At 37.3% G+C, this 27,785-nt stretch overlaps 1 protein-coding gene across 2 annotated transcripts in view; it reads left to right on the top strand.

Moving 5' to 3' along the window:
• Nucleotides 1-26,795, top strand: part of Npat (nuclear protein, ataxia-telangiectasia locus) — a 29,301-nt gene extending 2,506 nt beyond the window's left edge. Inside the window, exons 2-19 of one of the 2 annotated variants that reach the window (XM_013009836.1) lie at nt 4,704-4,822; nt 5,670-5,730; nt 6,655-6,727; nt 8,655-8,695; nt 9,553-9,777; nt 10,615-10,702; nt 11,683-11,770; nt 12,272-12,363; nt 12,445-12,532; nt 13,134-13,230; nt 14,156-14,284; nt 16,449-17,486; nt 17,589-18,113; nt 19,856-19,971; nt 20,046-20,154; nt 22,230-22,290; nt 22,398-23,514; nt 24,826-26,795. In XM_013009836.1, coding sequence (XP_012865290.1) covers nt 4,704-4,822; nt 5,670-5,730; nt 6,655-6,727; nt 8,655-8,695; nt 9,553-9,777; nt 10,615-10,702; nt 11,683-11,770; nt 12,272-12,363; nt 12,445-12,532; nt 13,134-13,230; nt 14,156-14,284; nt 16,449-17,486; nt 17,589-18,113; nt 19,856-19,971; nt 20,046-20,154; nt 22,230-22,290; nt 22,398-23,514; nt 24,826-24,903 — 4,145 coding nt within the window. In that variant the 3' untranslated portion in view covers nt 24,904-26,795. Of the gene's footprint in view, nt 1-4,703; nt 4,823-5,669; nt 5,731-6,654; nt 6,728-8,654; nt 8,696-9,552; nt 9,778-10,614; nt 10,703-11,682; nt 11,771-12,271; nt 12,364-12,444; nt 12,533-13,133; nt 13,231-14,155; nt 14,285-16,448; nt 18,114-19,855; nt 19,972-20,045; nt 20,155-22,229; nt 22,291-22,397; nt 23,515-24,825 lie in introns of both variants that reach the window. The other variant, XM_013009835.1, reaches the window with a different exon arrangement.
• Nucleotides 26,796-27,785: the final 990 nt, after the last annotated feature.

The raw sequence follows: 27,785 nt of genomic DNA, 5'->3' as shown, positions 1-27,785 counted from the left end.
GGGTGAGAGAATGGGCTTCTTCCTTTTGCCCTCTAATCTGCTACCAGAGCTTCCCATGAAACTAGTTGACATGTGAGCCTGAGAGAGCTTGCCTATTTGGAGGGCAGGCTTCCTCCCTACAGAAGAGAGACGGGGAAGAAAGAAGAATGCATTTGAGGGCAGACAGGACCGGGACGGGCACATCCCCCAATGGATCAAGAATCACTGGTTCTATTAGCAGATATGTCACTGAGACATAGGTATTTTTAGTAAGTATTTACAAAGTACAACTGTGATCATGTCATTCCCCTTCATCTAGCTGAATGATACTTGTACTCATTACTAGAATATCAGTAATGAGCTTTTCAAGGTCCTTACCTATTTTGTCTTTTCTGCTGCATATCCAGCTGTTCAGTTTACATGGTTTGTATTGCATCCCTATTGAGCATGTTTCCCCAAATCAACTCTGCATGTTTTCTGTGTCTCTGAGGTTCCCAGCCTTCAGGACTCACCTCCTCCTTGAAGCATTGCATGATTTCCCCCAAGCCTGGTGCCAGTCTCTAGAACCCGGATGTTTCCATGAAGTAAACCACTCCTGTTTTCTTACCACTCTTGCATTGCAGTTATTTGTGCTAATATCTTCTGTCTCCTTGTAGATCACAGATTATTTATAGATTGAGACCTTGCTTCTGTTTGTGGATCTAGTAATCCAAGGCTTTGTAAGTTAAGTCTTCCTAAGAGTTAAGTTTTCAAGGACATTGAACCATCCTGGAAATTGGTAGAATATCTCATGATATTTTCATAAACAAGACTTTTCAGGCTTCTTGCTCTTTATTTTTCCTTCCTTATAAGTAGGAAGAAGAGAGGGAAAGTTGGTAACCTTGATGGAGTTAGGGTTTTATCTTTCCATCACCTGATTGAGAATTGGTTTCTTGATAATTGGAAACATTTTTGTAGGCAAATAACTAGTTAATCTGGTATCATGACAACAAGTTTCCAACTGTTTACTGCAGAATTTTTAAACTTCTAGGACACAAGTAAAGCACAATACGTAAAATCTAAAATGGGAACTCTAACTTGCTCAAGTAAGCACTTTATTATTTATTTATTGTCAGTACTGGGGCTTGAACTCAGGGCCTGGGCACTGTCCCTGAGCTGCTTTAGCCCAAGGCTAGCACTCTACCACTTGAGCCATAACACCACTTTTGCCTTTTTCTCTTTATGTGATACTGAAAAATCAAACCCAGGGCTTCACACCTACTAGGCAAGATACCACTAAGCCACATTCCCAGCCCTAAACATGTTTTTAAAAAGCAGAACATACTACCTCTAATATCAGTATGGTTATAACTTGAACTTTTTTTTTTTTTTCTTTTTTTTTTGCTTATAGGGCTTAGCCTCTCAGCCTGGGCACTGTCCCTCAGCTCTTCAGCTCAAGCTAGTATTCTACCACTTGAGCCACAGTGCCACTTTTGGCTTTCTCTGTGTATGTGGTACTGAGGAATAGAACCCCGGACTTGCTAGGCATTAACCTCATCCATGCTAGGCAAGCACTCTACCACTAGGCCACATTCCTAGCCCCTAACTTGAGCCTTTTCTCAAGTGTGTGCTATGTAAGCACATACTGCCTTATGGTATGCCTTGAATTATGTGAACTATTTTTTGAATTATCTTTAGTTGTAATTGAATTACCATTCAACCAAGCCATGTATGAGCACAATGTGTCTTGATCATTCTCCCCCATACCTTCCAACCCCATCCCTAAGAACATTTTTTTTAACCCTCTGTGTACCATAGGTATGGTATTAGGTATTTAGGTATTAATTAATACTTTAGGTAATTAATACTTTAGGTATTAATACTTACAAGTATTGCCTCTTTCTTTTGGTTGGTTGTGGGGCCTAAACTCTGGGCCTGGGCACAGTCCCCCAGCTCTTCAGCTCAAGGCTAGCACTCCACCACATGAGCCACAGCGCCACTTCTGGCCTTTTCTGTTTATGTGGTACTGAGGAATCGAACCCAGGGCCTCCTGCATGTAAGGCAAGCAGTCTACCACTGAGCCACCTTCCCAGCCCCTCATACTTGCCTTTGTAGAATATTTTTATCAGCACTGGATTAGTAGGAATTTTTGTTAGTAACTAAAAATTTCTTTATGGAAATTATTTCTAAGTTCTCAAAAATTATAGGGCTGTACTGTTGTCACCTGTAACTGTATTTTTAACTAGGTCGTAGTAATAAAAAAAACTCCACTGAAACTGGGGAAAAGCAAAGAAGGGGGTGGTGTCCTCCAAAAAAATAAATTACCCATTACCTGACTTACGAAATGGTAACCCCTCTGTACAATGCCTTAATAAATTTTTAAAAACCCACTAAGATGATCTAGAAAGCTATTTACCATGAGAGTTTAAGAAGAAAAGGTCATTCTTGGGCATGAAGAGATAGAATGGCATTGGATAGGTCAAAGAGGAAATTAGTTTTAAAGAATTAGCTGTACATATATATTTGCTATTTTGGGGCACTGAATGTAAATGAAATATAATATGATGATCTTTGACTTCATTCACTTGTCTTTTGTTTTTTGTGGTTCTGGGGTTTGAACTCAGGGACTTGCGATTGCTGGTCTTATGATTTACCTCTTGAGCTATGCCCCCTGCCCCAGCATGGTTTATTTTCAAAATGGATCTACGTCATGACTGTGTTTTTTGTTATCCTAGTGTTTGTGAATTGGTAATTCATTGTGGTCTTGACCACATATTTTCCTAATGACAAATGAAGTTGAGTAACTTTACATGGGTTTATTAGCAATTTTCATATCTTTGGTGAAGAGATATTTATATCTTGGTATCCAGAGCTGGAGGGCATGGCTCAACCATAGACCCTTGCCTAGCAAGCTAGAGACCCTGAGATCAAACCCCAGAACCACCAAAAGAGGAGATAAAAAGTGCTTCAAAACCTTTCCCAGTTTCTTAAGACTACTTTTTATTACTGTTCATTAAGAGTTAGTTATGTAGTTAGGCTTGTAGTCCCTTACCAGGTATATGATTTGCAAATGTCTTCCATTTTGTCATCTGCCATCACTTTCTAGATAGTGTCATTGGAAGCATATAAGTTTCAAATTTTGATACTTGCCTTGTTTTGGTTGCTTGTGTTTTAGGTGTTGTTTCTAGAAAACCTTTTGCAAGTGTTTTTAAGGAAAGATTTTGTCAAAGTGTTTCGTAGCGCATCTTGCAAGGATAATGTGGAGTTGGGTGTTTATTAAGCATATATTATCTACGTTATCTCTATGTGTGTATATGTACATATATACACACATGAATGTATACACACATATAAATAAATACCTTTGAAAGAATTCATGAAGGATCAGTATTAACTCTTCCTAACTCATTGTTTTGTGTATTTCACAAACCAACAAAACCATTTGGGCCTAAGCTTGTTTTGTGAGCAAAAGATTTTTGCTCAAAATGTTATTAGAAATTTAATTTAAATTTTCTATTTTTTCAAGATGCCAGTCAGTTCTGGTAGTTTGTGTATTTCTGGAGTTACCAGTTTTAGCTAGAGTCTACATTTTTGTTGTACAACTGTTTTATAATATTCCTTTACAATCCTATATGTATTTCTAAAATGTAGATAATCATGTAAGCTCTTATATTCCAAATTTTAGTAATTTGAGTCATTTTTCTTCTGGCCAGTCTAACTGAAGATTTCGTTAGTTTTGTTTTGTTTGAACTTTTGGCTTTATTGGGTTTGGGGTGTTTTTTTTTCCTATTGTTTCCCTTATCTGTAGGTCAGTTATTGGTACTCTTAACTTCTTTCTGCCTGCTGAGGACTTATTTCCCTCTTGATTTTTTAAGCTTGAAGCCTAGACTGTTAAGATGTTTCATCTTTTTTCATATATATTTGTAGCTAAAAATTTTCCACTATATACTGCTTCAGAGTCAGCTCATAAATGTTTCTGTCTTGGGATTTTAATTTGCTGTTATTTTAGCTGGTGCTTGTTATTTAGTGAGCTCTTTGAGTCAAATCTATAAAGCCTATGTTCTTCTAAGGGTTTATATTCTGTGAATGGACATTCCTTAAATACCAGGATCAGGTAAGTTCCTCATTGTTTGCCAGTAGGCTCTGTGCGTGCGTTGGGGCATGGTTTATGCACCGCTGAACAATTATAACCTCTTACCTTGTTAAGGATAAAGTTCTTATTAGAATTAGTAATACTTCGATTCCCAAAGGGTATAAAAACCTGAAGAATTTCTTACCTCTCACACACTGTTGGCTGGTCTTTCAATTTGAGTAGTAAATCACTAGGCAGATAGGGAGGCATGCAAGTAATCAACATCAAGAAGATACGGGGAGTGTTAATTCAGTAATAGGATTTATGCCATGGACTGCTCTAGTCATTATGGAAATTACAAGATAGAGGAGCGATCTTTTTTTTTTTAACCATTTCTTTATTGGTTTTCCTATAAACATTACTAAGAAGTAATTACACTTTGTCATACACCTCATTCCACAAGCTTAGCTAGAATTGTTTCTTATGAAGAAGCCACCTATTCTACTTATTACCTTTGTATTGGAGTACAAACTTGTATTTCTAATCATGGCTGTAAGATACCAGCCTGCTCTGTCTAAGATTCTGTTTATGATATGTTCTAGTATTTTCAGTAGCAGTTTTACCAAAGGTCCAGGATTTACTGAAAATGTATTAACTTGTATTTTTTATTTAGGTTACTTACAACAAGAAAACCTCACTTCTACCTGCCAGACTTTTATTTTGGAAAGTTCAAATTTAAAAGAGTATGCAGAACATTGTACTGATGAAAGTTTCATCCCAGCCTGCTTACTGGTAAGTTATTTCTTCCTTAAAGGAAATACTTCATCATGACCAACACAGAGAGTAAATTAATTATTAAAAACTCAGCTAGAAGGATTAAATAATGGCATTCATAGGGAAATGGATGGAACTAGAACAAATCATGTTGAGCAAGGTAAGCCAAGATCAGAGGGACAAACAGCACATGTTCTCCCTGATACGCAGGTATTAAAATACAATGAGATATGACAAAACAGGACTCAAGTTACCCATACACAGTGACCAAAAGAGGATTTCTCAGGAGAAAAGCACCAAATCGCAATGCCCAAGCACCCCTTCATTTGTACATAAAATAATAGGCATACTGAAAACAACCCCAAAGATAAGGAGACAGAGGACCTCTTCTTAATTTGTCCTATCGTTTTTAAGATGACTCCATTCTTTACCTCATATATGGTGTATGTGCACGTCTGAGGAAAGTGGGGAGCAGAGCACAGAAGCAATGGAAAGTGGGTGAAAAAATACAGCGGAGAGTCCCATCAACTGCACTGGACATTGATGAAAGTGAACAAAGCAGCTCAAGGGCAGTGATGGGAGGGAGGAAATGAGAGAGAAGGAAGGAACAGGGCTTGGAAGGTGGCTCAGTGGTAGAGCGCTTGCCTTGCTTGCATGAAGCCCTGGGTTCAATTCCTCAGTACCACATAAGCAGAAAAAGTCGGAGTGGCACTGTGGCTCAAGTGGTAATATGCTAGCCTTGAGCTGAAGAGCTGAGGTACTAGTACCCAGGCCCAGAGTCCAGGCCCTATAACTCACCAAAAAAAAAAAAAAAAAGTAATTGGCATTTTGAGATTTGGGTAATGCTTGATTTTTTTCTTTTCAGTCCTTATTTGGAAAAAACTTGACCACAATTTTGAATGAATATGTAGCTATGAAAGCAAAAGGTAAGAAGAATTCAGGTTCAAGAATTTGTCTGTTTTATACAGCATTTACTTGTTATTAGAGATAATTTTTGAAAGGCTTAGTGTCATAAAGCCCTGAGAAATTGTCTCAGCTACCTAGACATAAATATTATTTGAAACAATTCATTTGTGTTTGTATTTAGTAAAACAAAAATTCTAAAACTCAAAAAATTAACCAAAATCCTTTAAAAAAGAGAGAAAATTATTAATTCAGTCTTTGCTGTGTATTACAGTTTCAGACAGACAGTTTTAATTTAGTGGGGAAATTGTTACTGCTTGTTCTCTACTGTAGATTATTTCTATAGTTTATGGCTTATAATACAAGCAGAGTAATTATCATTAAAAAGTGACTAGCAGCCAGGCACCAGTGGATCACACCTATAATTCTAGCTACTCAGGAGGCTGAGATCTGAGCACCGCAGTTCAAAAAGCCAGCCTGGGCAGGAAAAGTTCGCGGACTCTTGTCTCCAATTAACCACCAGAAAACTGGAAGTGGCACTGTGGCTGAAGGGGTAGAGCGCTGGCCTTTTGCTGAAGAGCTCAGGGACAGCGCCCAGGCCCAGAGTTTAAGTCCCACAACCGACAGGAAAAAAAAAAGTGACTAGCATAATTATTTGTTGTAACCCAAGTTGTTTTAGTTCACTTTCTGAATGATACCAGATAGAAGAAAGATTTTTTAAAAAAGAAGAAGATACAAAGTAATTGACCTATAAAACCTACAGGTTTTTTATACAGGTCCATTTCTGTTCATCATGTCAACATCTGTGTTGCTTATGCAGACAGCACACTTGTTACTTTGTAGCCCATTAGCAAGCATAACATAACAGTTGTTTTCTGTGATTTGCTGTGTGTTTCTTCAAATTGATGAGTTTTCTCCAACTGGATTTATTTTCTCTTTTGATTTAGAAACATCAAATGACGTCCCAACAATAATGTCATCACTGTGGAAGAAGTTAGACCACACACTTTCTCAAATCAGGTATTAAGCTTATTAAAATGTATATAATGCCTTTAGACTATAAAACACGTTTAAATCTTAAGATCTACACGGTAGCTTATTCATAAGACCTCTAATTTTAATATTGTTTAAGAGGCTAATGTTTCTTTGTCTTTTGTTTGTAGAATTTGAAACAAATTGTATACTTCTAGTAAAATGTTTTGCAAATGAGAAAATTGAGATATTGTTTAGCAACTTAGAGGCAATTTGGGCTATAAATTTTGTTTTGTTTTGTTTTTTTGTCAGTCATGGGGCTTGAACTCTGGGCTTGGGCACTGTCCCTGCACTCTTCAGCTCAAGGCAAGCGCTCTACTGCTTGAGCCACAGTGTCACTTTTTTGTTTTTTTTTTCGTCAGTCATGGGGCTTAAACTCTGGGCCTGGGCACTGTCCTTAGCTCTTCAGCTCAAGGCAAGCACTCTACCACTTGAGCCACAGCGCCACTTCCGGTTTTCTGGTGGTTTATTGGAGATAGGAGTCTCACGGTTTCCTGCCTGGACTGGCTTTGAACCAAGATCCTCAGATCTCAGCCTCCTGAGTAGCTAGGATTACAGGTGTGAGCCATTGGCACCCAGCTGGGCTATAAATTTCTTAATCCAACCTACTGTCCATTCCCTTTTGTATTCAGAGAATACATTGTGTATTAAGAGAAATAATGTGTTGAGTCCATGCTTTCTTTGTAAAGAAGGATAAGGCTACGCTAGACTTACCCACCTATAGTACCGTGTTGATCATGGTATTAATGTTCTATCTTTCCTGGTTCCTAATCTTAGAATGTCAGTGTCATTCACTCTTGGACGGATGCCAGCTCTACTTCTGCCAATTTTTATAACAACTCTTACTTGTTAAGCATTATCTCTTTAGAATCCTTACTCTATAGCTACCAGTGACTGTCCCATCTCACTTCTGTATTACATCTTAATGGATGGTCTATCTAAATTACTTAAATTATCATCTCTGACTTCTCTTTCTGTCCTTGCAAATAATCAAAGTGTTCACAATTTTGCATCTATAAACACAGTATATGTTATTGGGATATTTATTGACAAGCTATAACATTTTTTAAAGGATTTTTTTGTTTTGTATTGTTTTATGCCAGCACTATGGCTTGAACACAGGGTCTGGGCACCCTCCTTTTGTTTTTGTGCTCAAGGCCAGGGCTCTACCATTTGAGCTACATCTTCACATCTAGTTTTTTGGAGACTATCTCCAAATAACCAGACTTCCTTCCTGGGCCTGCTTCAAACCACAATCCTAGATCTCAGCCTCCTTAGTAGCTAAGATTACAGGCCCAAGTCACAAACACCTAGTGAAAAATTAAATATTCTTATCCAAGTTTTATCTGGATAAAGTATTGTGTGCTTCATTCATTTCAGTAAGTTGGTGGCTCTTGTTGATGAGGCTTATTTGATACATTTTCTAGGAAAAAGTGTCTTACCGCTTACCAAATGCAGTGGTGGATAACTTAGTAGAAAAAAAAACACTTGTACTTTTTGCTTTTTTTCCTTTTCAAAGGTTAGGTAAAGTAATTTCATAGCCATAAATCTGGTCAAAGTACAACGTTGTTTGTCATGAACTTTGGGATTCTGAAGTATTGATACAAATGAAATCAAGATTTTTTGGGTGTGGGGGAAGCATCTCTATAATTATACAGTTGAAAATGTTATCCTTTATTCATAGCTTACTTAAGTACATAAAGTTCCTAAAATCAAGTTACACTATTAAAATTACATTGTATGAGTGTTTGTATGTTACTTTTTCTGAACAAATCTGAGTTTTCCCAGAAAAATGTGTCTTAAGACAGCACTGTTACCTTTTATTCATCATATAGTTCAGGTCTGACTGAACAAACCAGAACATTATCTCATCCACAAAAGATTTTAATGAGTATTTCCTTTGTTTTACTTATAGGAGCATGCAAAGTTCCCCAGGATTTGCTGCTCATCAGAGAGGTAGGTATTCAACTTTAAATAATGTTCAGAATTCCTTCCAATTCAAACTGTCTAATCAGTATTCTACTTAATACTTACGCTAGATATATATTTTACTGAAGTTACATTTGCTAATTACTGAGTTAGTTACACATTCTGATTTTTATGTAATTATGTATAGAAATCATATATATATATTAAATAGCGTTTTCTCATTAGCTATCATCTAAAAACATCTTATTCTATAGTCTTGAGTTTAATTTGTGGGGTTTTTAACAGTATGAATTGTAAGAAACAGATGTACTGCTGGATTTTGAATTTAAATGAATTTTAGGTCTTTGTGAAACTAAATTCAGTTTATTTATTTATTTATTTTGGTCTAGTCATGGGGCCTGAACTCTGGGCCTGGGCGCTGTCCCTCAGCTCTTCAGCTCCAGGCTAGTGCTCTTACCATTGAGCCACCTTCCCAGCCCCATCAGTTGATTTTTTTTTAAGAGTGTCTTTTAGTCAATAAATATACTAATTGTGTTATATATTGTTTGGTAATGCATTGTATTGATTTATTAAAATCCCAAACTATAGCTGGGTACTAATGGCTTATACCTATAAACCTAGCTACTCTAGAGGCTGAGATCGTGGTTTGAAGCCAGCCCGAATAGAAAAGTTCATGGGACTCTTTATCTCCAATAAACTATGCAGAAAAAGCCAGAAGTGTTGTGCTCAAGTGGTAGAGGATTAGCCTTGAGCAAAAGAAATTCAGAGATAGTACTCAAGCCTTGTGTTCAGTGCCATGACTAGCACCAAAAAAATAAAATAAAAATACCCCCAACAACTAGGCCCTTTAGAGTTAATTTTGTAATAATGTTCGTGTGTTTCAGCTCGAACTAGAAATGGAATTGCAGAAATCAAACGACAGAGAAGGCTTGCATCTCAAGCAGCTCCTGCCACTTCAGAAGTACTGATTTTGCCTTACGTTTCAGGACAGTTTACCACTGCTCCTTTGATAGCTACACAAGATGGTAAATCTACTGGCCAAATTACAGCTCCATTAAAGTCAAATTTTGTAGTAGTCAACAATTCACAATCACAAGATATTGCAACTAGTAAGTTTACATTTTGTTCTCTTCAATGTTGTGAATCAAATTACACAAATGAGTTGATCTGGTTTTTTTTATACTCTTAGTAAAGAATTATGGGGGAAAATGAGAAAAATTAGAAGTGGAAACTTACTTTAGTTAGCTTTGTCGCACAATAAACATAAATAAAATCCAGAAGTCTTTTAATCTATAGCTTTTCCTGTTTATAATATTGAATTCCAGCCTTGAATTCTGTTCTAATTCTTTATTATATGGCATTTTTAGAGAATATCCTGCTATGTTTCCTTACCTTCCTTAATGCCAGCGTCTGTCCCAGATTAAGGAATATTCTTCCAGTTCATTTTATCTCTATGTGTTGAAATTTTTTTTTTATTCCTAGCTCAGTTATAGAGCTAGAAATGACCTTAGAGATCATGTAGTATATCTTGCTTCTTGTATAGTAAAAACATGGTCATTGAAGCAAGAAACTAGATCTTAGTTGCATTAGGATTCAAATTCAGGAGTCAGCTCTCATTTCCCAGTCTTCTATGTTGTTCACTAACATCTCTCTCATTTCCATCTTTAATTCAAATCATTTTCTATACTCAGAGTTTAGTTTATACTTCTTCCACTGCCACTTCTTTTTAAATTGAGAAAGCCACACTATATTATAAGCCATTAAGGGATTGTGACTATAATTCATTAATCTTAATGTAATGTCTTTTATAATGCTACGCACACGGTAAACAATCAAATGTTACTGAATGTAACACAAAATAATGATCAGTATTTAATGCTTTTTATCTCATTTGAAGTTTTGTAAACTATTTAGCTTCTTTGGCTTACTATTTTGTTTTCTTTTAGATACAGCTGGAGAAGCACTAAATACCGTTCCTGGTCCTCAGGAAAGGAAAACTCATACCAGTTTAATGTCTCCTGGTAGAAGAAAAAGGTAAATGCTTTTTTATAGAGGACATATTGTTAGTTACCAATTAAAACAAAAGAATTGCATCAAATTTACATTGTGAATCAGGTGCAGGATCTGATTAAATTCTTGGGGTAATCTATTACATGGAATGTGTATAATGCCAAAACACATATCTGTGTACATTTTAACGTCCCTAAAGCTGGATTTCGTCCTTTAATCAATGGTATATCGAAGTTTCATTGGGAATTTTTTTTTCCCCTGTAATGCATACACAATAATGGTATATCTTAAAACTGATAGTATTTCAAACTTTTGAGGTAAGCATTGGTTTAAACAAATATGTGATACCATTACATTTCATGATATGCAAACACACTGAAGTTTTAATTAGCTGATAGAATTGTTTCAGGTACAGTTTTCATGGTAAGCCCTTTCTTTTATCTCTGAAGACCTTCAAGAAAGATAAAAGTTTAAAAAAATTTTTCCTTATTTCTCATCTGCTAACCCATATAATTTGTTTTTGTTGTTTTTTGTTTTTACTGAATTATCTCCAACTCAAGGCTTACAATTTCAATGGTCCTTTTTCCCCCCACCTTTCAGGACTCCTTTTTTGCAAATATTGTCAATTAACCACATAACATAGTAAAATAGCATTATTATACATCTAGTATTTATAGAAAACTTGGCTTCTTTTGACTTGAAAAAAAAGAACATCTTTGTATGTGCTTTGTATATGCTTTATTTCTCCACATTTTATTTCGTTAAGCTTAATAACGCAATTGATCTTATACCATCATAAAGTGGGTGTAAGGATCAGAGCTTCATACTAAGACTCCATAGTCAGCAAATGTAAAGCTAGACCTCACATTGATTTCTTCCAAGTCAGTAATGGATTTTCTACTCTTCTGTGTAACAGTAAATATCTGTTCTGCATGATCTTAAATTTTAGTTGTTTGTATTTATCACTGGACCTGTTAAACATAGTATTTTAAAATGTGTTTCAGTGACTCACAAAAGAAAAGTTTCACTTTGTCTGGGCCTCATTCAACCATACGGAATTTCCAGGATCCAAATGCCTTTGCAGTAGAAAAAGTAAGTGGCCATTCCAAACCTTGCAACTTGAAATGATTCCTTAATTTAAAGCCACTGCTACCTGCACAAGTGGGTGTGTGTAGAAAAATACAGTTTTTCTGTAAAACTGCAGAAGAACTGTCTTGGGATAGAGAATCAGAGATACGGACTGTGAGTTAGTATGTGAAGAGAGGATACTTGGGCAGTTCACCAAATAAGAAACATTGACACATTTAGAAAACTAAGTTTTCTGTTGGTAATACAATATAATAGGACATTCACTGAGACCAGATTATTAAACACTTTGGCAGTGAGCTCAAGAGGATAGACCTATATTCTTTAAGCAATTAAGAAAGAGTTGGTGAATGATGTGGAAATAGTCCTAAATTGTAAAATGTTGTATTCATGTTTTAATATGGAGGAGACACCAAAACATGAGTTTTTCCTGGCTCCAGTGAATTTTTTTTCAGACAATATAATATTCTTTCCTAGCCTTCTATTAATATCAGCTTTGTTTTCCAGCAAATGGTTATTGAAAATGCACGAGAAAAAATATTAAGCAACAAATCACTTCAAGAAAAACTAGCAGAAAACATTAATAAATTTTTGATTAGGTAAGGTAATCTATGCTTAAAATCCCTAGTTCATACTCCTAATTGCATAACTATGCTAAAGTTTTCTTTCCTATCTTACAGTGATAACAATATTGCTCAAGTGCCTAAGCAAACTGACAGCAACCCAACTGAGCCAGAAACTTCAATTGATGAACTCCTGGGACTTCCGGTATCTCTCTCTCTCTCTCTCTCTCTCTCTCTCTGTGTGTGTGTGTGTTGCAGTTAAAATTGATAGTAATGTTTCTGATTTTAAATTATTTTCTGTGATTTAATGCTCAGAAATATACATAGGTTTTAAAAATCACCAAAGTAATTTAAATGTAGGAACTGGAATGAATTAACAGTTACATTCTGTTTCCTAGTCTTGCTGTTTTCTTTTTTGTTGTTGGTCATGGGTCTTGAACTCAGGGCCTGAGTCCTGTCCCTGAGCTACTATACTCAGGCCTAGCGCTCTACCACTGTGAGCCACAGCACTACTTTCTGGTTTCTGGTAGTTAATTGCAGATAAAGAATCTCACAGACTTTCCTGCTTGGGCTGGCATTGAACTGTGATCCTCAGATCTCAACTTCTCAAGTAGCTAGGGTTCCAGGGATGAACATCCACTGGTACCTGGCCATATTTTCTCTTAAATGAGCATAGTGTAATTGGGAAATTTTCTTGAAGGAAATGCTCTACACAGAAAGTAAAAACTGCCAAATGCCTGCTAATTAGTTTTTCTGCTATTAAGTCATGTTAGTTCAATTAAGATAGTGCCTTCATTTTTCTTCAGAGTGAGATCCACATGTCTGAAGAAGTTATACAGGATATATTGGAACAGACAGAATCAGACCCAGCATTTCAAGCACTCTTTGATCTCTTTGACTATGGTAAGTAGACCAGTTTTTTTTAAGTCAAAAGCAAAAAGGTTCCAGTTTCTTTGCTAACTTAAGCAGAGTAAAACAACATTACCCAGAACATCAGAAAAAAAAAGTCCCATTTCGTTCGAGCAACACTATGGATACAGAGGGGACTTTTGTCAGCTTTGTTTTGTTGTAAGGAAAGTTATGAAAATGGAGAACAATGTTTATTTTTTCTTGGCATTTGACAAGTCAGCAGAGACTGTTGAGGTTTTCTACAGCAGTACCAGCTCCATTTGAATGATGGAGAGGTATACAAGCAACTTTCTAAGGATCTAAGCCAGCAGTTCTCAAAGGATAGTTCCCCACACCAACAGTATCAACATTTACTTTTTTTAATTTTTTTTTATTGTGAAAATACTGTACAGAGGGGTTACAATTACATGGGCAAGATAATGAGTACATTTCTTATCAAGCATTGTTCCCCTTCCCATCCCTTCCCATCCCCCCTGCTCCAGTATCAACATTTATATGAAAAGCTGTTAGATATGCAAATTGATGGGTCTTCCAAAAGCTCTTAATATAGGGGATTAAGTTTAATAACCACCAGTTCTAGCAGATATTGTGGCAAATACCTGTAATCTTGTCACTCCAGTAGGCTGACAGGCTAAAGTCGTTTTGAACCCCACACTTACTTACAGTATAGACCACAACATAGTAAGACCTGTTTAAAAGATAAAATAAAACACAAAAACAACACAACAGTCTGGTAAAGAAGTTTTTGTATATATACTTACCAATGATACACAAAGCAGATTTTAATATGTATAATTTTTAAAAAAAATAACCAAATCCCACAACTAAAATCAAAGTTTAAAATTTGTTTGGCCACTGCCAAGCAATACTCATGTTTATTTTTAATTTGGTCATTTAATTATTTCCTGTTCCTTAACAGGTAAAACAAAGAATAACAAAAATTTATCACAAAGCATTTCCAGTCAGCATATGGAAGTCAGTACTAATATTGTCCTGGCAGAAGAAACAAATCCAGCTATTAAAAGCTCCTTTGAAACAGAAGAATCTGGTAAGTATGTGATTTTGTTAATATTTTCGATCGAAACAGAGAATCTCAAAACTCAAAAACATTCTTTAAATTGGAAGTAGTTCATATTACTAGTAGGTTATTTTTTTACATTTCTAATTATCTCTCCATTAATAAAAATGACTCCTAGGTTTTTAGTACTTTAATAGGTGATTTTTAGTATCTATTCCTTAAATGCAGTAGATTTATGGCATGCATGATTTAATAGTACTAGTGTTGACAAGGTAGACAAAAATCTATAACAATAATTTTAGTGAGGCCCATTCGAACCCCTAATCTGCAAAGGTCACATGAGAGAAGTCATTGAGCCAAGTAAGGGGGCCCAAGTGAGACTACTCAGGGTCTGTATCTGTCATGTAGGAGTTGGGGAGGGAGTTGTATAATATAGTGATAGGCTTGAATTTTAGAATATCTTATTGTACAGTATAGCAGATAATACAGAAGTACATAATAAAATTGCATGTGTCCCATTGAATAATGTAATCAGCCAAATCAAGGAAATACATATACAATCCTCTCCTGAGTTAAAAAAGGAAAAAATGGAATATTGCCAGTGCCATAAAAACCTGATTCATAACTGTTCCTTGTGTGCTCCTGCATCCCTGTTCCCCAGGGATGACTACCATCCTGCCTTGCTATACTTTTTGCTTCAGTACCACCTCTGCTCCTTGTCTGAGTTTTGCTATCTTTTCTGTTCACCTGTTTTTAGAAGTCATCACCTCCCACCCTGTATAAAAATATAAAAAAATAAATACCAATTTTCCACACCTTATCTTCAAAAACTAGTTTTGGAACATCTTTTTTTCTTTTTTTTCTTTTTGGTCCGGTCGTGGGCCTGAACTCTGGGCCTGGGCGCTGTCCCTCAGCTCTTCAGCTCAAGGCTAGCGCTCTACCACAGCGCTACTTCCAGCTTTTTTCTTTTTGCTTATGTGGTGCTGAGGAATCGAACCCAAGGCCTCATGCATGCAAGGCAAGCGCTCTACCACTGAGCCACCTTCCAGCCTACATCTTTTTTTCAATCATCTGCCAGCAACCAAGTTCAGTCCTCCATTTCCTCTTAATCTGAACTAGAATGTAGTGTATGCTTCTATTATATGTAGAAGTGTAGCTTCATTTAGCTTCACTTTGGACAAAACCAAACTTGAAAACTTGTTTTCTTAGTGAATGAGTATTAAATAATTTATATTCCATAAAAAAGACCCTCATTTGCATCCCTAGCACTTAGAAATAAGAAAGAAATTACCTACACTGAATTTATGTGGCCTAAACATAGTTTTCCTTATTCTCCCATGTAATAAGGATTTGAATGGATTTTACCTAGTATTTTCTGTGTCACCACTTTGATAGAAGTCTGATTTGTCTGGGTCTTCCCTGTATTTTATCATATTAGTTCAAGTTAACATTTTCTATCCTGAATAGTGCTATGTTGATTTCCAAAACATTTTAACTCTTACTTTGTCTGTCATACTTCCCTTGTTTCTCAAGATCATCTGACACAGCACCTCCTTTACAACATTTTGTTTCTTGTCCCATAGGCAAAAAGAAGTGCCTTTTGTTCCTGTGCTATTACAGTTTTTACCATGCTTTATTATAACTTTCTGTTCTATATCTGCTTCCCTACTAGACTAATCTCTCCAAGATCAGAGACTGGATCATTCATCTTTGTATTCCAGAACCATGCATATGGTTGGTCTTCAGTAAATATGTGTTGAATGTTAAACAGTACACACAGATCATATATTGATAATGCAAAATGTTCCCCCTCCATTCAACTTCTAAGAAAAAAGATCAATAGAAACAGTGGAACACTGTTGAAAAGTCAATGTATTGAAACAACATCACCACCAGTACTACCACTGTATTTCTAATAATGTGTGGAACCAGTTGTTTTTATTTTCTTCGTTTTTTTGTGGGTTTTTCTTTTGTTTGATTTTTTTTTAAACCATACTATAAATATTCGATATTTTTAAACTTCAATTTTTTATTCATGGTGTCATCTGTTTTCGAAGAGTCTTAGAAAAAGATTGACACTTGGTTAAAAAGGCATCAGTAAGAATAAAGATTAGTACTTCCTTAGCAAAATAGGTTGTACGGTAAAGAAATAAACATATTCACCATGTCTTTCCATCATACTGGTATTTTGCAGATGGTCAACCTAGTCAGCCCCCATTTTGTACATCTTATCAGAATGAAGATGTGTTAAGTGCTTTGAAGAATGACAACGACCATGATGTGTTAGGACAGAAAACACAGGAAAATTTTTCCCAAATAGGCTCTAGCATCCAGAAAAAGACTTCTAAAACATCTGTACCTACTGAACAGAAGTGTAATCTTGACATTACCTTTGAGTCAGTGGCAGCTCTCAGTGACTTCAGCCAAAGAGGAAGTCCTGATGTTGCATGTAATCAGCATTGTACTGAATTGTACACCAGTCAGATGGCCACTGGAACTGAAATGGTTATGGAGGTTGAGAAGACCTGTTTGTCCCCAAATATACCGAATGAATGTCAAGTACAGCCTGATCAGCCTGATATACCAATTACTTCATTTGTTTCACTAGGTGGTGAAACCAACAATGAAAACTTAATTCTCTCTGGGAAAAGTTCTCAACTTTTATCCCCAAATACTCCAGTAACTGGAAAGCCATCTAAAAAAAGTCAGCTTTGTGAAAATTCTAATAATACAGCAAGACTTAAGACAAATTTCCATAGTGCTAAGTCACCAGATTGTAGTGAGACTCACAAGAATAAAGTTGAAAGTAATAGTGTACCACCAGTTGCAACAAAACGACTACCAAATTGCCAAGATAGTTGTTCACTTGAAAGTAAAATGTTACCTATAACCGTTGAAAGCCCAGGCTTAGATATATCTGAGCAAGTAGAAATTTGCCTGGAAGATCCAGTTTCTCCAGTGAAACAAGCACCAAATGATCCAGCATCAATTGAGTTAAATCCTATGGAAAATGAAACTGAGCCACACAAAGCGGAGAAAGTTATTGTGTATTCACAAGAGCCTTCATCTTCCATGAAAGAAGATGGAGATTCTCTTTTTCTCTCTCTGGCTGGAAATGAAAATTGTGGCGACATAGCACTGATGCCTCCAGAAAGCGATCCTATAAAAACTAGTCACTCTCCTTCAGAAGCCGGCATTTCCTCCATGGGGAATTCTCACCCAGAGTCCCAAGGTACTGATGATAAACCTTCCAGTGACAACTCAGCAGAGTTGGATGCATCAAATATTGTCTCTCTTAAAATTATAATTAGTGATGATCCATTTGTTTCCTCAGATACTGAACTTAACAACGCCGTGTCTAGTATCAGTGGAGAAAACTTACCAACTATAATTTTGTCTTCTCCCAAGTCACCTGCCAAAAGTGCAGAATTTGTTAAAAGCTTATCTTCAGAAGAACCGGCAGGTGCCATTGTTTCTGTTGAAGTTGGAGATTCATCCTCAGCAGAGCAGAGCCTCTTAGTACTCAAACCTGAGGACTCAGCAATAAGCAGTGCTCAGAATGAAGACAGCATTGCTTTCTCCACCAGCGTTACCCCGTGTGTTTCCAAGGATGGAGGATACATACAGTTGATACCTACCACAAGCACAACTTTTGGCAATTCAAATAACATTCTGATAGCTACTTGTGTGACTGACCCAACAGCCTTGGGAACAACTGTCAGTCAGTCAAATGTTGTGGTATTACCTGGGAATTCTGCCCCTATCACGACACCTCTTCCTCCACCTCAGTTACAGACCCCACCAAGGTCAAACAGTGTGTTCGCTCTCAACCAAGCTGTGTCACCAAACTTTTCACAAGGTAACTTTAAGAACATAACTGGAAATGAAAAAAGCTCATCACGTAGTACCTGTTGAAACCCAGTGACAAAGGAGTTGTTTTTAGTTGTTACGGTCCTAGTTTTCCAGGCATTTGTCTTATATTTGGAGAGACTTTGAAAGGCAACTTGAAATTTCTCTTCCATAAAACTCTTCTAGCCAGGCATGGAGGGAGGATTATGATTCGAGTCCACCCCAGGCAAAAAGTTACAGAACCTCTTATCTCCAAAACAAGCTAGGCATGGTGTGACATGCTTGGAATCCCAGCTACCTGGGAGGCAAAAGTGGAAAGGACCTTGGATTGAGGGAAGTTCAGGCAAAGTTAATATGAGATCCTATTTGAAAACAAAAAAGCAAAAAATACTAACTAGGGCATGGCTCAAATGGAAAAGACTGCCTAGAAATAGTTACCAGTAATTTCTCTTCTGCCTTGCAAAATCAAGAGTCCTGTATTTAGAGCTGAATTGTTCAGAGGAGGCTTTGTGTTCATCACAGGCTGTTTTATATGTAGGCAGTGCCGGCCATGTTCACCCTTGATTGTGAACTCCTCAGAAGTCCAGCTTGTGCACAGGCATCCCCATTTCCATATGTAAGAGTTCTCAAGTTCCTCATACCCTTTTATTTTTGTTTTAAAACAGGCACACAGATTTGGTTAAATTTAAACGTTATCTCCTTCAGTTCTGTCTTACAAAGAGAAGCTAGAATTGGTAGCAAGTGTGGGGATTGAGCCAAAGCTTAGAGAAATTTAGAGCTGATGGAAAGGAAGGGCAGCAGCATACACATGCACAGGCTTTTGAGCGGCTGGAAGCTGTGACTGAAAGTGAGGAAATGCATCTGGCTGTAGTAGTAAATGTTAGTATTAGGAAAAAGCCAATTTATAGGGCACGACTAAATTTCTATAATCACAGTGTGATTGGCTAATAACTTATGTAGTCGGGCTGGGAAGGTGGCTCAGTGGTAGAGTGCTTGGCTTGCATGCATGAGGCCCTGGGTTCAATTCCTCAGCACCACATAAGCAGAAAAGGCCAGAAGTGGTGCTGTGGCTCAAGTGGTGAGCACTAGCTTTGAGCTGAAGAACTGAGGACCAACACCCAGACCCAGAGTTTAGGCCCCATGACCGGCAAAAAAAAAAAAACATGTAATCACAGTTCTTACCCAGTGGTTCTTTGTGGTTAGCAAATACCTATGCCCTTTTTGACCAATATTGTTAAGACATAACCTGTTGCAGTTATAAGCCTAGACTTAGGTCGTAAACATTCAGTTGACTCTATTTCTGGCATAAGATTAATACTCGAAACATTTACTACTGTTGAGTTTCACTGTTCTTTTGAGGAGTCAAGGTGTAATACATTCCAGCTGTATCCTATGCTTGTTTATGCTAGTGTCCCATGCCTAAGTTCAGTAACACCTTAATTTTCAGATTGTCCTTTTCTTCATTTGTTAGTCTTGCTGTTGTTCTTAAATGAGTTTTTTAGGGGAGAAAGAAGGAAGGAGTGATATGGACCAAGAAGTATTGTACTCATAGCCTGACTTATGCAATGTAACCCCTTTGTCCAACTACTTCATACTAACAATAAATATAATGCACAAAAAAGTTTTTGGAGAAGTGTTAGATTGTCAAGGTGGGATGTTCATGACATTTATTTGAAAACATGAATTACTTTGATACCTTATGCCAGAAGATGAGAGGAAATCTTCTAATGTGAGTTTTCTTTTATTATTTAGGCTCTGCTATCATAATTGCTTCTCCAGTGCAGCCCGTACTCCAGGGAATGGTGGGGATGATTCCTGTGTCTGTAGTTGGTCAGAATGGAAATACCTTTTCTGCCCCTCCTCAGCAGGTAAGATTTGTGAGTTAGAAATGGTGCAGTGGAACTTCACAGACACAGCATAATCGATGGCTTCTTCTCTCTAGGTCCTTCATATGCCGTTAGCAGCACCTGTGTGCAGTACAAGTATCCCTCAATTCCCTGTTCCTCCAAAATCTCAGAAGACTCAAGGACTAAGAGCAAAGCCTTGTACAGGTATCTCATTTTTTTGAGGGTGATTTTTTTTAAGCTACTTATATCAGCTTTATACCCTCATACTCATGTGTTTGCAGCAGCTGTTTTGATTTGGAATGCTTGGTGGTGGTGAGACTATCATACTTAAAGCTTTGTATTCTCTGTGCTTTGTATTCTCTGTTGTTGCAACTGTCATTGAACAACTTTAGTTCTGATAAAGTTCTTCCTTTGTTAAATCTTTAACTTTTGTCCACGTCCTTGGATTGTTCTTAATTTCTGTTTCTCCTGATAGCCTTGAAGTGTTTAGTAAATTCCTAGTATACTTACATGGGACTTGAGAGCAGTACTTTCCATTTCTTAATTTATATGTGAACTACCTGGGATCTTGTGAAATGCAGGACTGATTCAGAGTCGGGAGTCCTTCAACAAGCTTTGAGCAGCCAGTGCTGCTGATACTGATAAAAACTGGATAGCAAGGCTGTAGAGTTTGTAAATCATTTTCCTTTATCCCTTATATTAGCTATGGCCCAACCATTTATTTACCTGTATCAAAAAACCAAGAGTAGCTGGGTGCTGGTGGCTCATGTTTGTAATCCTAGCTACTCAGGAGGCTGTTCAAAGTCAACCTGAGCAGAATAGTTGGTAAAAGTTTGTCTCCAAAATAACTAACAAAAAACCAGGCTGAAGGCATAGCTCAAGTGGTAGAGTGCTAATTTCAAACCCCAGTACCAGGGCTGGGAAGGTGTCTCCAATGGTAGAGTACTTGCCTTGCATGCATGAGGCCCTGGGTTCAATTCAGCATCACATAAGCAGAAAAAGCCGGAAGTGGCGCTGTGCCTCAAGTGGTAGAGCACTAGCCTTGAGCTGAAGAGCTGAGGGATAGTGCCCAGGCCTAGAGTTCAAGGCCCACGACCGACAAAAAAAGAAAAAAAAAAAAAAACAGTACCAGCAAACAAAAACCCTGATGAATATTTGAATTAGGAGAAATGTGTTAGTACCTAATACATTCAAATATTCATCATTTTTCATGTAAGTTATATCCATAATAACTTACTCTGGCCTCCCTTCTTGTTTTCTGTTTTTGTTGCTGTTGTTTTTTGGTCAGCCATGGGGCTTGAACTCGGCCTGGGTACTGTCTCTGATCTCTTTTACTCAAGGTTATGGCTCTACCACTTCTTTTTTTTGGGGGGGGGTGGGGGGTTCTGGTCATGGTCTCTACAACTTGAGCCACAGCACCACTTCCGGCTTTTTTTTTCTGCTTATGTGGTGCTCAGGAATTGAACCCAGGGCCTCAAGCATGCAAGGCAAGCGCTCTACCACTGAGCCACCTTCCCAGCCCTCGCTCTACCACTTTGGGCCACGGTGCCACTTCCAGTTTTCTGGTGTTTAATAGAAGTTACGAGTCTCACAGACTTTTCCCGCTTTGGCTGCTTTGAACTGTGATCCTCAGATCTCAGCCTGCTGGGTATCTTGAATTTAGGCATAAACCACCAGCACCCAGCTTCTTGTTTGTTTTCTAATTAACACCTGAGTCTATGGGTTCAGTATTCACAGATTCAACCAACCACAAGTAGAAAATTTTCAGGGGGGGGGAAATTATCTCCATGTTAAAAACATGTACAGAACAACTATTACATGGCATTTGCCTTGTATTGGGTATTTTAAGTAATTTAGAGAAGATTTAAAGGATGGGCAAGTGCAACACCATTTTTTTATAAGGAACCTGAGCATCTGTGGATAGGGTCATTAGAACCATTCCCCTGATGACAGCAGTGCTTTGGGTGCTGAATGGAACATTGTAATTCTTAGATTTACTAAGACTGCGTTCATAATACGTGCCTGAAGTTGAAGCAGGGCCTTAGAGTTATGTGGAGATTTCCTCTGTAAAGTAGATGCATGGCCATTTTATAGATACTTTAACAAAGCTACTTGAAAGAGCCAGTATGTGAGAATGTTTGGCTTACACATAACTGTCCTTTAGATGATCTTATACAGTGTGTAATAATGTCATTGGTTTCCTCCTCTTTCAGAGGATGTTTCTGTTTTTTTTTTCTCAAGAATGTTGGTTTTCTAATGAATTTGTTCTGTACTTCCAGGCAAACAGGTCAATAATTTGGCAGATTCGTCAAGTTACTCAGTTGGATCTCAAGTACAAAGGTGAGCAGAAGATAGCTCTAACATAGGTTACTGAATGCTCAGATTAAAAGCAAAAGGTTCCTTTATGTTACTGGAAACATTGTGGGGTTTTATTTTTGTTTTCGTAGAACTGAACTTTCTGACAAGAATATGGCCACAGAACTGGGGAAAAAATTGGAAGAAAACACACTTGTACCCTCTGCAGAGAATTCAGTCCCCGCTGGCAAGCCAGTGGAGCGCCACAGGCGTGTGCTCTGTTTTGATAGTGCTGCTACTTCTGTGACAAACCCAAAGGTGGTCTCCCAAAATAAAGACAGGAGTGAGATTCTCTTTCCTCACCTTGACTCACCCATTGTGTCCTCCACCTTAAAATCCCCCTCTAATAATGGTTTCAAAAGAGAGAGAGAGAAAACCCCTCTGCCCAAGATTCTATCTAAATCAGAAACTTCCATTGGCCGGCCTAACACTGTAAGAGAAACTCAACCTGAAAAAAAAGGTTCACCAACAGAAATGGTGCTTGAATCTTTCCATAAAGCAACAGCTAACAAGGAAAATGAATTATGTAGGGATGTAGAAAGGCAGAAAAATCCAGACACTTCAAAACTGCCTATTGGGCAACAAAATGGGAGTTTACGAAGTGAGAAAACTGTATCTTCACTGCAAGAATTGACCAAAAAACAAGCCACATCCTCAAACAGTAAACATGTTTCAGTAGGCACAGCTGTGAAGGATCTCAAACAAGAACAAACTAAATCTTGCAGTTCTTTGATTACCACAGAAATATTACAGGACGTTCAGTTGCATAGCCCAGTAAACAGACTCACCGATAGTGATTTGCCCATACCCCGGACTCCTGGCTCAGGAGCAGGGGAAAAGCATAAAGAAGAACCTACAGATGGCATCAAAGTGCCCTCTAGTCGGCGTTTTGGTGAGGACAGCGGTGCTCCCAAAGTCATGATTCCTCCTGCTGCCTCGGACTTGCCTGCCTGCAGCCCTGCCAGCGAGACGGGCAGTGAGAACAGCGTCAACATGGCCGCCCACACCCTGATGATTCTCTCCAGAGCGGCCATCTCCAGGACTTCCACAACCCCCCTGAAAGACAACACGCAGCAGTTTCGAACATCATCCAGGAGCACCACAAAAAAGCGGAAAATTGAGGAGTTAGATGAACGGGAGCGCAACTCCCGTCCGTCTACTAAAAATCTCACAAACTCCTCAGTGCCGATGAAAAAGAAGAAAATCAAGGCAAGTAAAGTTCTAATCTCAAACCACACCTTTCCCTTCCCCCCTTCTCATATTGGAGAAGTCAACAGTTGTTTTTTTTTTCTTTGCTAATACTACCTGATCAACTCTTAATCAAGACAGTGTTGTCCTGATTGACAGAGATTGTACCATCGTACTCACAAGTTGTCCGGGTGAAACAAGATTGTTTTGAAACAATGGCTAAGGCATTTATAAACGTCTCCCTGGGGAAGTAAGAGTTTGTCATTAAAAATGCAAGTTTTTTTGTTGTAGTTTTTGTTTTTCCTGAGAATGATTGAGGTATGGAAGATTGGGAAAATGCTACTAATATCTAATTACTGAGTGAAATTCTCCTGTGCTCCTTTCATACCTAGAGGTTTTCTTCATGTCTCGTCTCTTCTACCATCCTCATTGATGTGAATGTGGAAAAACTCAATTTTTCTGTGAGGATCTGTAGAAAGCAGTGTAGACTATAGCATTGATGAACCAAACCAGAATCACTGGATATGTGTGTGTGTGTGTGGTTTTTTTTTTTTTTTGCTTTTTTACAAAATATTGAAGATACTTAGGATGTCATAGAGGAAGCATAGTGTAGAGGGGGAAGCAATCTTAGTTTGGTGCTCGGCAAGCCTGGCTTTGATGCAGTGTCTGCTCTGGTGCCTCTGTGGCAAACTGGTTTCGTCTAGCTTCTCTGATTCTCAGCCTCATCATTGAGCATTAAATTTACCATTGTTCCTACCCTATAGTTGTAAGAATAACTAGGGTGAATATAAACTACCTGGTGCATAGTCAATGTTTGGAATTTGATACATGCCTGAAACTTTTTAATATCTGTTCAGCTTTTTAAGGTATATAGTTTGGCAGTAATGGCCACTTTACAGAAAGCATGTTGTTTTGTCTCATTTAGCATTCACAGATTCTGGATTCAAGCCTTTTGCCCTGATCTAACGTTAAACTAAAGTTAATTAAATCTATCTGTCGGGGCTGGGAAGGTGGTGCTTGCCTTGCATGTGTGAGGCCCTGGGTTTGATTCCTCAGCACTAAATAAACAGAAAAGGCCGGAAGTAGTGCTATGATTAAATGGTAGAGCGCTAGCCTGGAGCTGAAGAGCTGAGGGACAGCGTCTAGGCCCAGAGTTCAGGCCCCATGACCAACCAGAAAAACTATCTGTAGGATTAAAATTCTAATCTACTTTATCTTAATAGGACCCAGTAAAAAGAATAAAAGAACCCAGTGTAAGGTTTTAGGTGATTTATAAAGAAAACCATCTGATCTTGAGTTAATTATTTTCTTTTTTTTTTTTTTTTTTGACAGAAAAAGAAGCTACCTAGTTCATTTCCAGCTGGAATGGATGTGGACAAATTTTTGTTATCATTGCATTATGATGAGTAAAGCACTCTGACTATATAAGAACAGTATAGCATTTAGAACTATAATATAATCCCTTTAACATGAGTGTAGGAAATGGGATGCTGACGGAATCTGAAAACGTGACCTGCACTTTCATTGTACTGAAATTTCACTTTAAATCATGCTGTTTCTGAAGCAGCTACCTAGTTTGTAAATAGACTTCCTTGAAATAATTTTATTTTGGCAAAAACGTTTGCAGAAATGTAAGTAAAGCCAGTCTGCAAAATTGTATAGCTTTTGACCAGTGCATATTGTAAATATTGTACATATCTTGTTGAAATGGAGGTTAAATTAGCCTAATGTTCTTACACTGTTTTGTTTTGTTTTGTTTTTACTTGTCATGATCCCTTTCTGAGGTTTATTCACAAAAGTTTCTTACTCCTTTTGGAGGAAAATGATGTTTGTCTTTAGAAATTACTTTCAGTGGTTGTTTAGTAAGATATTTGAATACATAGCCACTAAGTAAAAACAAATGGGTCACCATCTTGACTGGTAGTAAAGTATTTAATCAGAAAGCAATAGTTTGGTGGACTGTTTTTCTAGAGTCAATACTTTATAACCCCTTTATCACCTCATAATAGTAGTTTAAAAAAACTATATTCCTGAAATTTTACACTTTATTCTTTCTGGTCATTCTGTTCTCTTTGTTTTAAAGAGAGAATTTTTGTAAACCATTTGAGTGTTCTGACCTTTTCATTTATATCTTTTAAGATCTTTTACAGAACATTAAGTGGTTAAGACTATTGAGCCATAAAAAGTTGAGTTATGTAATAGTTGAGATTTATTGGTATATATAAAATTTCCCCTAAGCATCGGGGATATAAAGAATTGCACTAATTCATAGAATTCTTCACATAGTAGTGACCAATGCATATTTAATTTAAATTTTGTGTTCTATGTTAAAACTTGGCTTGGAGGATTATCTTCTGGTGTCCTTTTAGGAAATCACACCCATCATAAGATGTAAAAAGACAAATCCTAGCTATATTTTAATCTTAGTTTCTCATAAAATGGTTAGGGTGTGTTAAACAACTATATCTATACTTACACCTAGCGCATTGTTTGTTTCCCTTAAAGTGTTACAGTTACTCTCAAAAAATTCTTGAGGGGAGTAAGAGAGGTGCCTTCTCTATTGGACTCATACAACAGACAAGTTGACCTGGTTTAAACTTTTAAATAATAGAAATAATTAATACCTGACCAATTGTGCCTAGATATTAAAGTATGTTCTCAAGTGCTTTCTGTTTAATTAAATGTCAGTATATTAGGATTTTTTTCTACGGGTGTATATTTTGTTAAAATGTCATTTTCCTCAACCATTTTTTGTACTGGGCCTTTACAAAAATAAATACATCATACTCTTAATGCAACAGTTTTCAAAGTAAAAACGATGTCTTCTTAATTGTTGGACTTTACTGCAGAAATTCTGTTGTAAGAAATTTTTGATGTGACAGTGGGCCATTCCTAAAAACACTAGCTATCATGCAGTTAATATTTCTATATATAACTCAGCTTGGTATTATATGACAGGTTTGAAATAAACATTTTCATTACCTTCACAAGTTTGAATCTATATTGGCAAGCCTATCCAGAAACGTTGTTTAAATTCCCTTTGCAATTCACATAATACTGAAAATTAGAGATTTTCTTATTAAATTATATGTGCTAAGTACTGAGCATTTATATACAAGTAAACCAAGTTAATTTTCTTCAGGATTCTTTGTGAACTAGGCAGGAGCCTTTAGGTGGAGTCCAAAGATAAGTTGTACCAGAAGATAAACAGTAACCCTCATTCCTTATTTATGATTTGTGTTGGTCCTGAGACTTGAATGTGGGCCTGGGTGCTGTCCCTGAACTTTTGCTCAAGGTTGGCACTCTTCCATTTGAGCCACAGCTCCACTTTTTGGTGGTTACTTGGAACACAAGTCTCAACCATTTTTTTGCCTGTGCTGGCTTCAAACCACAATCCTTAGATTTCAGTCTCCTGAATAGGTAGGATTACAGGCATGAGCTACTGGCGCCTGGCCAGTAATCCTCTTTTAGCTTATAAAATGTAATGTTCTGAGCTTTGATTGGATTCTGGTACCTGGTAGCCCATTTAACAAGTCAGATGGTCCATTGGCTGCATTTCAGAGTGAAAGTGTACCACCAAAGACAGCATCACCACCTATGACAAGCCAACTCAAAACTATCAGTAAGTCTGAGAAGTAGTGTAGTTAAAATGTTTTGTTATTTTAGCCCTAGATATTGTTGATAGTCCTGTAGTATTTTTAAATTCCAAATGAGAAAAGCACTCATCAACTTTCAGGCCAAAGATGGTATGACTAGGAAGGAACTGAAGGTTGATTTTTTTTTGATAAGGTAACTGCAAAAGCAAACTGCTATGTTGTGCATTCCATGCTGATCAAACCGCTGTCTTCAGGCCCATGCCTAGCTCCTCAAAATTATATGTCAAGATTTACTTTACTATTTCCTTTTGCTTTCTCTTCTTAAAAAATTCACCATTATGACTCTTGTCTTTCTTAAATTTTTTCTTCGTTGGATTTATACTGTAAACATAACTTCTGAATTTGCTTTTCACTTCATGTAACATTCAGCACTTTCCAGTCTTGAGCTACAATAAACTAAAATAGTGACGAGCCATTTTGTAAATGAACGTTTATATATCCCACTAGGTACTTAGGAGACAGACACTTTAGAGAGTAGAATTACCAGAGGAAGAAGCGTACAGTTTGGCTAAATTCTGCCAAAAAGTTTTCATCAGTTTACAGCAAAATGCCATTTCCTTTGTAAAATACACTTTTTCCTTGACACAGGAAATTGATTCAAATACATGGCTTCTTTCTAAGCTTTTACTATGGTTG

This window comes from Dipodomys ordii, unplaced genomic scaffold (genome assembly GCF_000151885.1).
Source record: "Dipodomys ordii isolate 6190 unplaced genomic scaffold, Dord_2.0 Scaffold10, whole genome shotgun sequence".
Lineage (NCBI taxonomy): Eukaryota > Metazoa > Chordata > Mammalia > Rodentia > Heteromyidae > Dipodomys > Dipodomys ordii.
The sequence above is the reverse complement of the archived record's forward strand: the minus strand, read 5'-3'. Positions and strand labels throughout refer to the sequence as shown.